Consider the following 14,868-nt stretch of genomic DNA (forward strand, 5'->3'; position numbering starts at 1 on the left):
AGTTAGTTCTTCCTAGTCTCCACCACTGTAATTCAGCCTTCCCTCTCAAATAGACTACCCCATTAGCTTCCTGAATGTTTTCATATCTCCATATTTTTTTTTTTTTCAGTCTTGCTCTGTCAGCCAGGCTAGAGTGCAGTCGCGCAATCTCAGCTCACTGCAAACTCCACTCCCGAGTTCAGGCTATTCTCCTGCCTCAGCCTTCCAAGTAGCTGGTACTACAGGCAAACGCTGTGGCACGCTGCTAATTTTTGTATTTTTTGTAAAAACAGGGTTTTGCCACATTGGCCAGGCTGGTCTCAAACTCCCGAGCTCAAGTGATCCACCTGCCTCCACTTCCCAAAGCACTGGAATTACAGGCCTGAGCCACCGCGCCCTGCCTTATCTCCAATCTTTATGATATATCCTATTCCATCATTGGGTTAAAGTACTTTAAACAAAGATTTCTTACTGTTTTGTAATGAAACTTTCAATACTTCTGATTTCCTACTGAGCAGAATGTAAAACAAAAACTCTCCCTCACTACTCCTTCTCAGCCTATAACATTCAAGCTAAACATAACTTAGCATTTTTTAACTTCCTACAACTACACCAACATGTAATTTAGTATTCTTATCTTTCCTTTTCAGCCTATCTAATAATGGCCTTTTTCTTCATGGGGATTTATTTCGTGATCTAAGATGGATATATTTACCTTCCTGTTGTACTTGCACAGTATTTTATTTTGGTACTGCTGCTTCCTTGGATTATATAGTCTTTATATATATATGCACACACAATATTATATGTTATTATATTTATGGATATATCTTCTCTGCTATATTATAAACAAAGCTATTTATTATTCATCTTCATATATACCTCATGCCTTCCTCATTGTAAATGATCACTAATGTTTCTGAAGTAAATAGTATTCTTTGGCATTGTGGGGTTTTCTTAGAGACAATACTTTGATGATCTTTGATGTTTCTTTATATAGTAAATACTACTGAGAATATAAAAATGAGACTAGGATGTGATGACTCATGCATTGCTGGAGTCAGGAAATGATTCTCTACAAGTAAATCAAGCCTAAGTAATTCTGCTGAAAAGAAAAATATCTATTTGCATGAACATGTGTTTGCAGGATTATTCATTATATCTATAATTGTAAGCAAACTAAACAATGTTTTTATTTTTTGCTGATATAAATTGGAATAGGTCACCTTTCTTCCAAAAAGGAAAAAAAAAAATGTTGTAAATTTTTAAAAAAGGAGAAACATGGAAAAATTCCCATTGTTAACTACCTGATAAAATCTTAGTTGCCAACCATGGTATCTGTATTTTTTTATGTTTTGGGGAGACATTAGATCACAGTCACAAAATAATTTAATATTCATAGCTGTACAAAATATGATGCTTGTCCTAAAAGGTAATTTTTATTTTTATAGTGATAAGTTAAATGAATTAAGACGTCAGAAGGAGAAACTAGAAGAGAAAATTATGGATCAATACAAATTTTATGACCCATCTCCTCCTAGAAGGTACCATTAACCAAATTTTATGAATTCTTATTTTGAAAAAAAACTTAGGTTATTTCTAATATTGTGATGACTTCTACTTTTGTGAAGGATTTGTATGTTGAATTTTAAACTGATAACAATTTTTAAAATTCTGTTAGGAGAGGCAACTGGATTACTCTAAAAATGAGAAAATTGATAAAGTCTAAGAAAGATATTAATCGGGAACGCCAGAAATCTCTAACATTAACACCCACCCGCTCAGACTCCAGTGAAGGATTTCTTCAGCTCCCTCATCAAGACAGTCAAGATAGTTCTTCAGTAGGTTCAAACTCTTTAGAAGATGGCCAGACCTTGGGGACCAAGAAAAGCAGCAGTGAGTGCTTAAACTCTTTAAACATAGTATTGATTTAGAATCTTTTTCTAAAGATTTTTTAAAACTTCAGTAGTCCTTTGGGGAATAGTCTGATGAATGGCATTTCTTTTTAATTTCATATCGTAAAATTGTGTACTGCATTAGTGTACAGCCACACAATTTTTTGAGGTAAATCATACACAGATATACTATCATTTGGCCAAAGGGGTAAAATATTGCAGAAAGAAAGTTGAAATAAGAGCTGGAATACGTCTGCCACTTGCTATTTCTGTTAATATGGGCAAGCCTTTTACCTTTGCTTCATACTTCACAGGACAGTTGCAAGGAGCAAGTGAGAAATATGAGATGTCATTTTCATAATTATATATAACTTAATCAGAATAATAAGGCATTCTATAATGAGGTTTCTGCTCATATACTTTAATGGTGTCACACTGGAACAAAGTTACATTTGGAGAAGCAAAGAAAAATAGGTATGAATTTGAAGGGGTGTTACTCAATGATTTAGAAATTACAGAAGGTTAAGAAAATTATTGAAGGATTGCTTGGTAAAGGATCTAAAATGGAGAGGTGCTGGCAGGCACAGTGGCTCGCACCTGTAATCCCAGCACTTTGCGGGGCCGAGGTGGGCGGATCACCTGAGGTCGGGAGTTTGAGACCAGCCTGACCAACATGGAGAAACCCCGTCTCTACTAAAAATACAAAATTAGCCAGGCGTGGTGGCTCATGCCTGTAATCCCAGCTACTTGGGAGGCTGAGGCCAAGAATGTGCCATTGCACTCCAGCCTGGGCAACAAGAGTGAAACTCCGTCTCAAAAAAAAAAAAAAAAGAAAAATACAAAATTAGCCCGTTGTAGTGTTGTGCACCTATAATCCCAGCTACCCAGGAGGTTGAAGCAGGAGAATCACTTGAACTTGGGAGGCAAAGGTTTTCAGTGGGTCAGGATTGCACACTGCACTCCAGCCTGGGTGACAGAGCAAGACTCTGTCTCAAAATAAAATAGAGACGTGGGGGCCAGTTGCAGTGGCTCACGCATGTAATCCCTGCACTTTGGGAGGCCAAAGCAGGAGGATTACATGAGGCCAGGAGTTCAAGACCAGCCTGGGCAACATAGTGAGACACTGTCTGTATTATTTAAAAAAAATTAGGCCGGGAACGGTGGCTCACGCCTGTAATCCCAGCACTTTGGGTGGCGAGGTGGGCAGATCACCTGAGGTCAGGAGTTGGAGACCAGCCTGACCAACATGGAGAAACCCCATCTCTACTAAAAATACAAAATTAGCCGGGCGTTGTGGTTCATGCCTATAATCCCAGCTACTGGGAGGCTAAGGCAGGAGAATCATTTGAACCTGGGAGGCAGAGGCTGCGGCCGAGATTGCATCATTGCCCTCCAGCCTGGGCAACAAGAGTGAAACTCTGTCTCAAAAAAAAAAAAAAAAAAAGATGAAGAGATACACATTTGTTTATAAACTTTATGATATAATTTTTATTACAAATTTAGAAGTACTACATTATAATATGCTCTATACAATTATAACCTTTTAATTTCATTACTAGTATGCTTAAACAGTGAAAGCAAAGTAAAAGCTTTGGAAGTATATTCCAAGAAAATCAGAAAAATTTTTTAAAGATGTCTAAGAAGTTGACTACTGTGAAAGTCCTTACAAAATATGTGAACAGGATACTTTGAATCCTCTCACACTATCACCAGTGTCACTAATTGAACACACACACACACACACACATTCCATTCTTTTGAAACAGCATGTAAATGCAGCTGCTGCTTCTCCCAGGGGTAGACTCTCCAAATGGGCAACTCTCAAAACACTCAAAAAACTATTCACAGTGTTTTGGCTCAGGTGAATTATCTCTGAAAACATAGTATTTTAGGGTATAGGATATTAGGCATTAATTACGGGCTATAGGCCAGGCGCGGTGGCTCATGCCTGTAATCCCAGCACTTTGGGAGGCTGAGGCGGGTAGATCACTTGAGGTCAGGAGTTCAGGACCAGTCTGGCCAACATGGTGAAACCTCGTGTCTACTAAAAATCCAAAATTAGCCCAGTGTGGTGGCATGCACCAGCTACTCAGGAGGCTGAGGCAGGAGAATCGCTTGAACCTGGAAGGTGAAGATTGCAGTAAGTCAATATTGCACCACTGCACTCCAGCCTAGGTGACAGAGTGAGACTTCATCTCAAAAAAATAAAATAAAATTATGGGATATATTTCAGAATGCAAGTATAGCAGCCTAAAAACTAGAATCCATAGGTAAGCAACAAAAAAAGTCATACACACTTATATATACACACACACGTATATGTGTACATATACACACATATATGTATATGTACGTGTGTGTGTGTGTGTGTGTGTGTGTGTGTGTGTCAAGCAGTTTTATAATTCTATATCCCTACATAAAATTATTGTTACCCTGGGTCTTTTGCTGTCTGGTTTTGTCCACCAAGTAAATCTATACAAATCCTCCGAGTAGTTACTGTTTTAGAGAGATCAGGTTTTGTTTAAAAGATGGCAGATAACTTAATTTTATCTGTTATCTTTGGATATAAAATATTTGACATCTTACCAAGTAAGAAATGGGGCTGGGCGCGGTGGCTCACACTTGTAATTCCAGCACTTTGGGAGGTTGAGGCGGGCAGATCACAAGGTCAAGAGATCGAGACCATCCTGGCCAACATGGTGAAACCCTGTCTCTACTAAAAATACAAAAAATTAGCTGGGCGTGGTGGCGGGCCCCTGTAGTCCCAGCTACGCGGGAGGCTGAGGCAGGAGAATGGCATGAACCCAGGAGGCAGAGCTTGCAGTGATCCGAGATCACGCCACTGCACTCCAGCCTGCACGACAGGAGTGACACTCCATCTCAGAAAAAAAAACAAAAAACAAAGAAATGGTAATAGGTATACTTAATTTTTTTTTAAAGGAAGATTTTTTTTTTTTTAAGAAATGGAGTCTTACTCTGTTGCCCAAGCTGGAGCGCAGTGGTGTAATGATAGCTCACCGCAGTCTTGAACTTCTGGACTCAAGGGATCCTCCTGCTTCAGCGTCATCCTCCCAAATAGCTGGGACTACAGGAAAACAGCACTGCACTGGCAATTGTTATTTTATTTCATTGTTTTTTAGAGACAGGGTCTCACTTATTATGCCCAGACCGGTCTCAAACTCCTGGCCTCAAGCTATTCTCCTGCCTTGGTCTCCCAAAGTGCTGGGATTACAGGCGTGAACCACTGTGCCTGGCTTTAAAAGAAAAAAATGTCAATTCAGATATAAGCATACATAAGAGAGGCACCAAAGTCTTTTTTGAAGTCATCTTGTCTGTTTAGGTATAAATCTGTCATCATTTCATATTCTCTGCTGAAACATCCAGAATAAGAATCAGAAGGAAGTGATATTCTCCTTTCCTACAACTGTTCAGTTTTAGAATTTTTAAAATAAACCCCAAACCCAACAAATACTAATGTTCCCTTAATTTCAGTATGTTTGGGAAATGAACATTGTATATATACAAACTCATTGCTATAAGAAGAATCATTTCTTCCTGACAAATATAAAACTCCTTTCATCCTGTCCATTTTGGAAGAGTATCTGTCAGTAAAGCAGTCCTTGGAAAAAAAATTAAAAACAGAAAAAGAAAAGTAAACAAGACAACATGTGCATGCTGCAACCACTCAGCTTTGTTTTATCTAAGTGTCCATTTTTATATTGCTTTCAGTTCATTTCTTTTTAATCATTGAAAACAGCTGTGTTTACTAAGCTTGAAAAGAAATAGGTCAAACTAAAAGCTTAAATGAATCATGACTGCTCCTAATAGCAATCAAACAAGTTAAAGAGCTGTATGTCCATTGCACTCTCTCTAATGAATGATACTTGTTAGTTTGTCAAAAGAGCTGTGACTATTTACACGATGACAGCAAACACTGAGAAAGAATGTAGTTATTAAATAGATAGTGAATAATATGTTTTTAGGTCTTTATGCAAATTGTTTTTCCTAATTCCTAAATTACATTTCTAAAAAGATACAATAATTTTTATAGTTAAATCTTACTAAAATGTAGCTTAAGAATGGTTAGTGACTCTAGTGAATGTTTTTATTTTTGTTCTAATGACTCCTATATTTTAGCGATAATCCTAACTTTTCTTCACAAAATCAAATTCCTTCAAAAAGCTCTTCAAAATATCTAAAAATGTTATACTCTTCTCTCATTTTTGCTTGCTTTGGGGTACCTCCTTATTTTTTAGGTTTATCAGAGCTTATTGCTAATGCTTATTACTACTATCAAAATACTTTTTTTCCCCTCTTTCCCCCAACCAATCTTTTGTAAAATGAACTTAATGTGATTGTTTATTTAATCTTTAGAAATACTTTGGTCAAAAGAATTTTTATTTCAGTGGTGCAGCTAAATAATGCACCAGAATCCAGTTTAAACCAAGAAGGAATTTATTTTCTTTATTAAAGTGTAATAAACTAATGAAAGGTTTTTTTGAGTTTTGTTTTGTTTTGTTTTTGAGAGAGGGTCTCCTTCTGTCACCCAGGCTGGAGTGCAGTGGTGTGATCATAGCTCACTACAACCTTGAACTCCTGGGCTCAAGCGATCCTCCTGCCTCACCCTCCAGAATAGCTAGGACTACAGGTGCTCACCACCACGTGGCTAATTTTTTGTAGAGATGGGTTCTCCCTCTGTTGCCCAGGCTGTTCTTGAACTCCTGGGCTCAAGTGGTCCTCCTGCCTTGGCCTCCCAAAATGCTGGGATTACAGGCAGAAGCTACCATGCCTCGAAATCTTAAAGTTTTTTAAGACTCTTTTAAACATCCCCTGGGCACCCTAATTTTTGTTGCTTTATATTAATAAAATACTGTGGTAGAATGTGCATTTTCCTAAGTTATTTTTGTTTTCCAAAATAAATATTTTAACTTATGTTTAAAAAGTTAAAACAGTTAAAATAGAGACTTCAAAAGCCTTGTACATTTTCATCATGTAGACTCTGTGAACCACCAATAGCCTTCATTTTAAAGGTTTACCTTTACAACTTAACTAGGAAAATTGATCCCTGCATAAATAATTCTAATCAGTTCCTGTTTTTATAGGACTGTAACCAAGCCAAGCTTTAAAAGTGTATGTTCCAGGCTGGGCGCGGTGGCTCACGCTTGTAATCCCAGCACTTTGGGAGGCCGAGGCAGGTGGATCACGAGGTCAGGAGATGGAGACCATCCTAACAGGGTGAAACCCTGTCTCTACTAAAAATACAAAAAATTAGCCGGGCGTTGTGGTGGGCGCCTGTAGTGCCAGCTACTTGGGAGGCTGAGGCAGGAGAATGGCACAAACCCAGGAGGCGGAGCTTGCAGTGAGCCGAGACTGCACCACTGCACTCCAGCCTGGGCAACAGAGCGAGACTCCATCTCAAAAAAAAAAAAAAAAAAAAAGTGTATGTTCCTCAGGCCGGGCGTGGTGGCTCACACCTGTAATCCCAACACTTTGGGAGGCCGAGGTGGGCGGATCACCTGTGGTTGGGAGTTCGAGACCAGCCTGACAAACATGGAGAAACCCCATCTCTACTAAAAATACAAAATTAACCGGGCATGTTGGCGCATGCCTGTAATTCCAGCTACTAGGGAGGCTGAGGCAGGAGAATCGCAGGCGGAGGTTGCGGTGAGCCAAGATCGCACCATTGCCCTCCAGCCTGTGCAACAAGAGCAAAACTCCGTCTCAAAAAAAAAAAAAAAAAGTGTATGTTCCTCATCATTGTCTTCAGTGCTTTTCCAAGTATTTTAAAATATCAAAGTACATATTTCATATTTCATTATCACTCAGCAGCATGAGAATAATAGCCTTAATATAGCATACATAGCTAAAACTCGAACATTCATTTCTGTCCTTAATTTCAACATTTAACTCCCATCTGTTCTTCTCCCTTTTTTCTTTCATTTCCCTGTTTCTGTTTTTCCTCATGCTCTGACATTAAAGTGGTTGCACTGAAAAGACTGCCCTTTTTGAGGAACAGACCGAAGGATAAAGACAAAATGAAGGCCTGCTACCGTCGTTCCATGTGTAAGACTTTATGACAGTTCAGCTTCTTTCAACTGACTACACTGGCTTTCATTACTAATTTTTCACTAACCTTTCTCTGGACTGTGCCAATTTCCTTATTTTGCAGAGCCCAGTCTTCCTCTAATATAAGGAGCTAGAAGAATTTTTTTTTTCAAGTGGCACTGAATTTGCATTATGTATATGTCCACTGATACATATACGTGCATATTTCTAGTCATACATGTAACTTACTCGTAAATTTCCAGTGCTTTCTAAAAATTGGCAGAAAAAAAACCCTTTATTTTATATGCCATAGAGATTTTTTTCCCAAAGAAGTTTACTTAAGAAGAATATAACAAAACGTTTAGCTTTAGAAATTAATTTCCTTTAATGAACCAGATTAATTAAATAAATAAAATGGCCAAAAACCCTTGAAAATGCTTGTCATTCTTTAAATAATAATATTCTGGATTTTCTTTTTTTATGTGGCATGGGTAGTTACATAATCACATTAAGTGTCTGTCACTTTGGATATCATCTCTTTCAGGTTTTTATTGAATGGTATACTTATTGAGTCATAAAATGAATAATTTCTTCAGTAACCTGCTCTGACCAAGGACTTTCATTTTCAATAATGATGCTATATAAGAACTGCTCTCCATCTTACCTTTATTCATTCCATTTTTGTCACCACAAAACCACGTTGTGAAGGCTGCTAATTAAAGTTTTAGCACATCGCTGCACAATAGCATGGCAGTCATATTTAGTAAAATTCCTTTCTCTGTCTTTTAAAGGGGGTGGAGGTGGGATAAAAGTATTTATTGAAATGTATCAGCCTTTGGCCTACTCATTTCATTCAGCTGAATGCATGTCATAATTTAAATGACCATGTGGTTATAATTTTTTATGTCCATTTGCATTAATTCATAGACAAAAACCACAGTATTTATACTACAAAATAGAAATAAGAACAAATACATTAACCATGCTGATTCCTTTGCTTTCATTTGCATCCCAGCCATGAATGACCTGGTGCAGTCCATGGTCCTAGCAGGACAGTGGACAGGTAGTACTGAGAATTTGGAGGTTCCTGATGATATTTCAACGGGTAAAAGGAGAAAAGAATTGGGAGCTATGGCCTTCTCTACTACAGCCATCAACTTTTCAACTGTCAACTCTTCTGCAGGCTTCAGATCCAAGCAGTTGGTTAATAATAAAGGTATAGGCCGTCTGCTATTTGCACTGTGGTGTAACTGTTGGCAACAAGAATTTTAATTTGACTTGTCCCTGTGTACTTTTTAAAAAGCAGCAACCTGAAATAATTATCAAAACATGATCTGTATTGGATTTGGAGGAACTTTCAAATCGTTTTAAAAATTTAAAACATTATACAAATAACTAAAATCTTTTCCAGGCCTCCTTTCATAATAAACAGCTAATGAATTAACAAGAAAATGAGAAGTAAACCAGGTAAAGAGTGATAAAAGAAGGCAATGCTAGTTTTCTAAAAACTAAAAAGCCCTACAACTTCCAACACAACTACCTAGAACAACCCAGGCTCTTGTTTTGCTTTGCAGGGTCAGAGGGGAGATTGTTTCATTGCTTCTGGTGTTTTCCCTAAGCAAGTCAACTCTAATGAGAGTTGCCATTTTTCTTATTCCTAGTTCCAGTTTCTAGTTGAGTCTATGAAATATGTTAAGTCAAGCTGTGTTATACATGATTGAAAAACAATTTCCATATTCTATGTAAATAAAATTTGATAATTTTTTTTATTGCAAAAATATCTTTATATCCATTTTGCTATTTTATGTAGATACTACATCCTTTGAAGACATAAGTCCACAAGGTGTTAGTGATGATTCTAGTACGGGATCAAGAGTTCATGGTAAGATAATGAACTTTATTTAGAGAGTACACATTAAGTACAGAATGGGAATGCTAGGACTCTTGCATTTAATAGGTGAATGCGGCATTGCCAGCAAGCATGTTTTCTCTATCCTGCATCTCATAGTTACCTCTACCATTTCTTCAAACCTAATACTCCCTTCTGCCTCTTTTAAGATAATTGCTTCATCTAAATGTTCTCAAGGTCATTTATAAAGTATGCCTGCACAGTCTTCAAAGGTAATTTTCTTACCATTTTTGTAAAAGATTAAAGTTATAAGAGTTGCATTTTACCATTGGTTTAAAATGCCAATTTAAAATACATATTAGTTTAAAATATTAAAAATATCTGTTTTAAAGGATGAACTTTAAGAAACCAATTTTTGGGCCAGGGACAGTGGCTCACGCCTGTAATCCCAGCACTTTGGGAGGCCATGGCGTGCGGATCACCTGAGGTCAGGAGTTCGAGACCAGCCTGGCCAACATGGAGAAACCCCATCTCTACTAAAAATACAAAAGTTAGCTGGGTGTGGTGGCAGACACATGTAATCCCAGCTACTTGGGAGGCTGAGGCAGGAGAATCGCTTGAACCCAGGAGATGGAGGTTGCACTGAGCCAAGATTGTGCCATTGCACTCCAGCCTGGGCGACAAAGCGAGACTCTGACTAAAAAGAAACCAATTTTTGGGCAATGTTGAGTATTTCAGATTTTTCCATTTCTGTCTGGAAAATCATATCTCACCAAACTATTGGCAATAAGTGGATAACATGTTAAAGGAATTTTAATGTAAGCAGGGTTTTAAGAGTTAGCATAGGGCAGTGTTAACTATACAATTGTTACCCTTTTTACAGATAGGAATACAGGACATTAGCTGTATAGTTGCTTGTATTCCTCCTCTTCTTGACATCTCTGCAATGTGCAGAGTTCCTTGTCTGATCTGTTGTAAGTGACCCAATCAATAGCATTTTGGGGGATCTGGCAGGATATGTCATTGTATTCAACTAAAACACTCCTGGCATATCCATCTAGAACTCATTTTCCAATCTAAATATGTACTTTATCCTCCTCTTTGCATCTCAACTATTGTTTCAGAAGTGTCCTGTTCTAAAGTGTCTCAGTGAACTATCTGGAAATTTGCTTTCTAATCTGGGCATGCTCATCTTGTGAAAGTATGCATGATTGCTTCCTCAAAGCATTCTGTAATCAGAATGTAAAAGCTCATCAGCATCATCAGCTAGAAGTTTTATCACACTGTCTCCTGGTTTTTTCATTTAGCTTCAAGACCAGCCAGCCTTGATAGTGGCAGAACATCCACTAGCAATAGCAATAATAATGCTTCACTACATGAAGTCAAAGGTATGCTGTAGGTAAATTTATTAATGTGCTCTATCCATTTCCAGTATTTAAAGGTGGGAGATGGGATGAAGTTTCTGGGGTAAAGCATGAAATCCAAATCATCTGTGTTTGGAACATAGTTGTTTGGAACATTTTATACTTTTCACATTGTAATACAAATGTATTTCAATGTATACAAATGTAAAAACAGGAGCAGTTATTTAGTTTAGTTTTTCATCTTCACAGATAAAAGTCTTATGGTAATATTTATACATCAAAATTATCTATATGTCCTTATTCTACTGACATTTTGTTTTTGACGTGAAAATGATTGTCCTTCATTTTCTTATGATGCATGGACATTGAACTCACATTACTCATATTTTAGAAATATGTTTGGCTTAATTTATCCACAAAATAAGGGGAAGGATTTTGTGTTTGAGAAACAACTATTTGTGTGTGTGTGTGTGTGTGTATAGATAGATAGATATCTATATATAGATATATATATATATTGAACAAGAACTATATGAATGCATTTGGCTCATATAAGGAAATATTTCAAGATTTTTTTTCTTAATTTTTAAATATGCATTCCAAGGTGAGGTATTTAAGTAAATGTCTGGAAACCTTGACTGATACCTTTTTCCTCAAAGATATACTGCCTACTCAGATTCTGGGAGTTGTTTGTTTGTTTTGAGACGGAATCTCACTCTGTCGCCCAGGCTGGAGTGCAGTGGTGTGATCTCAGCTCACTGTAACCTCCACCTCCCAGGTTCAAGCCATTCTCCTGTCTCAGCCTCCCAAGTAGCTGGAACTGCAGGTGCCAACCACCACCACACCCAGCTAATTTTTTGTATTTTTAGTGGAGACAGGGTTTCACCATGTTAACCAGGCTGGTCTTGAACTCCTGACCTCAGGTGATCCACCTGCCTTGGCCTCCCAAAGTGCTGGGATTACAGGTGTGAGCCACCTGTAATCATGCCCGGCCTGGAAGGTTTTTGTTTTGTTTTGTTTTGTTTTGTTTTGTTTTGAGATGGGTTATCGCTGTGTCACCCAGGCTTAGAGTGCAGTGGTACTATCTCAAATCACTGCAACTTCTGCCTCCCAGACTCAAGCGATCCTACCACCTCAGCCTCCTGTGTAACTGGGACTAAAGACCCATGCCACCATGCCCAGCTAGTTTTTTTTTGTATTTTTGTTAGAGACAGGGTTTCTAACATGTTGCCCAGGCTTGTCTCGAACTCCTGAGCTCCAGTGAGCCACCTCATCCAGCCTCTGAATTATTTAACCAATATATCATAGTTACTGTCTGTACTCCAGAATTGTCAGGTTACAAAGAATGCATTTGTTTTGTTCGTTTTTGGATTATAAGATTATTTTGTCTCAGTTGTAATTTTATTTTATCAATTAATGCTATGACATTATTACAGTGATCTGAAATACCTAATTTTGAGGTGGTTTTTTTTTTAATTTTTATCATGTTTTGCAGATTTCTTTGTTCCTTCCCCACTCCCACTACTTCATTTGACTAGCCTTAAAAGAAACTAATTATTTAATTAAAAATGTTTTTATATCCAGTAGAAAAATGTAATCTGAAAATATTATTTTTTTTTCTGATTTGAAAATTTAAGAAACTCTTACTTTTGTAAAATGTTACATAACTTGAGCCAAATTCTTTCGTGGCCCACTTTACTCTCTGTGACTGGGAAACAATGGAAAGTTGCATTTTCTGTTTTGATGTCCAGTTTGTTCGTGATCAAAACAAATCAGTACTCTTAAGGAACACCATAGATTTGAGGGAGCTTAATTCTAGAACTAGCTAATTTGCATTTTATATAGTTGCTTAATGTCAACTGAGTCTTTTAAGGTTATATAGGCACCATATCAACAGTGGACAGCAAGAACAATAAGATGATCAAGACATTTAAAAAAGAATAAAGCACTACATATTTGATTTTATACTTTTACTGAAATGTTGTAAGTAATTGCTTCGTGTCTTTATTTAACTTTCCTTATATGTATGCTATTTAAATTTTTTTAAATGTTTAAAGTTATTCATGCAGGATGAACAGAGAAGCCTTCAAGTCGTAATGAGGACTTCTTAGATAAGCAAATAATTAAAATAGAATTTTATGCGTTTAGAACAGTTTTTGGTCTTAACATACTGAAATAATATAAAATTCACCTAATGAGCCAGGTGCGGTGGCTCATGCCTGTAATCCCAACACTTTGGGAGGCCGAGGTGGGCAGATCACCTGAGGTCAGGAGTTAGAGACCAACCTGGCCAACATGGTGAAACCCTGTCTCTACTAAAAGTATAAAAATTAGCCTGGCATGGTGGCGCATGCCTGTAATCCCAGCTACTTGGGAGGCAGAGGCAAGAGAATCACTTGAACCCAGGAGGCGGAGGTTGTAGTGAGCCGAGATCGTGCCACTGCATTCCAGCCTGGGTGACACAGCGAGACCCCATCTCAAAAAAAAAAAATACACACACACACATATATATATATTATATATTTTATATTTTATATATATTATATATTATATATGATATTATATATAAATATATATAATATATAAATATATATATATATTTCATCTAATCATGTTCTTATCCTAAATTGTGAGGCATTTTATTTTATTTATTTTTATTTTTGAGACAGAGTCTCAGGCCAGAGTGCAGTGGTGCGATCTCTGCTCACTGCAACCTCTGCCCCCCAGGATCAAGCGATTCTCCTGCCTCAGCCTCCTGAGTAGCTGGGACTACAGGCATGCACCACCACGCCTGGCTAATTTTTTGTATTTTTAGTAGAGACGGGGTTTCTCCATATTGGCCAGGCTGGTCTCCAACTCCTGACCTCGTGATCTGCCTGCTTCGGCCTCCCAAAGTGCTGGGATTACAGGCGTGAGCCACCGCGCCTGGCCTGCAAGGCATTTTATAACTATTTGAACCTGAATTTTAAAAAATATATTATTCACTTATTTATTTATTCATTCATTTACTCAACAAATATATTGAATGCTTTGTTTGAGGCTCTGAGTATGATAGTAAAAGCAAGTCTTTGCCCTTGTGGAGCTTACGATAGTTGTCAGTTTGACAAAATAAGGAAGCAGGCTATGGCAGACAATTGTTAGACTGACAAAAGATTGACATGGTTTACTAAGCATTTCTAAATAAAGCTTGAAAGTAAATTTGGCTGTTCATATAATTAGCACACAGTCAACAAATGTTATTGCTCATAAAGTATTAATAATCTCCATTCTATTATTGAAATCTCAATACCCTATTTACTCCAAAAGCAGGTGCAGTTAATAACCAAAGCAGGCCACAAAGCCACAGCAGTGGAGAATTTAGCCTGCTTCATGACCATGAGGCTTGGTCCAGCAGTGGTAGCAGTCCAATCCAGTACTTGAAAAGGCAGACCAGATCAAGCCCAGTGCTCCAGCACAAAATATCTGAAACACTGGAGAGTCGACATCACAAGATCAAAACTGGTTCCCCTGGAAGTGAAGTCGTTACTCTACAACAGTTTTTGGAAGAAAGCAATAAGCTTACCTCAATACAGGTTAGTTTTATCTATGATGACCTTAATTTAGATGAACACCACAAGTTAAATTTCTATAATTGAACTTCAGAGCTTTTTTTTAAGTTAAGGAGTATTAAGAAGTACCCACAATTTTATATTGCACAATCTGCTAAATCAGGAAAGTAAAAACATGGCACTATATT

The 14,868-nt window shown here is 37.5% G+C and overlaps 1 protein-coding gene across 27 annotated transcripts in view; it reads left to right on the forward strand.

Annotated features, from left to right (window-relative positions):
• Positions 1 to 14,868, forward strand: part of CCDC88A (coiled-coil domain containing 88A) — a 135,742-nt gene that overhangs the window by 112,352 nt on the left and 8,522 nt on the right. For 11 of the 27 annotated variants that reach the window (XM_055240567.2, XM_055240573.2, XM_055240574.2 and 8 more), the window contains 7 exons: positions 1,431 to 1,523; positions 1,661 to 1,875; positions 7,854 to 7,937; positions 8,935 to 9,135; positions 9,730 to 9,801; positions 11,076 to 11,156; positions 14,439 to 14,704. In XM_055240567.2, the coding sequence (XP_055096542.1) occupies positions 1,431 to 1,523; positions 1,661 to 1,875; positions 7,854 to 7,937; positions 8,935 to 9,135; positions 9,730 to 9,801; positions 11,076 to 11,156; positions 14,439 to 14,704 (1,012 nt within the window). The remainder of the gene's footprint in view (positions 1 to 1,430; positions 1,524 to 1,660; positions 1,876 to 7,853; positions 7,938 to 8,934; positions 9,136 to 9,729; positions 9,802 to 11,075; positions 11,157 to 14,438; positions 14,705 to 14,868) is intronic. The other 16 variants (XM_055240576.2, XM_063617981.1, XM_063617986.1 and 13 more) reach the window with 3 other exon arrangements.

The sequence above is a fragment of the Symphalangus syndactylus genome, chromosome 14, assembly GCF_028878055.3.
Source record: "Symphalangus syndactylus isolate Jambi chromosome 14, NHGRI_mSymSyn1-v2.1_pri, whole genome shotgun sequence".
Taxonomy (NCBI): Eukaryota; Metazoa; Chordata; class Mammalia; order Primates; family Hylobatidae; genus Symphalangus; species Symphalangus syndactylus.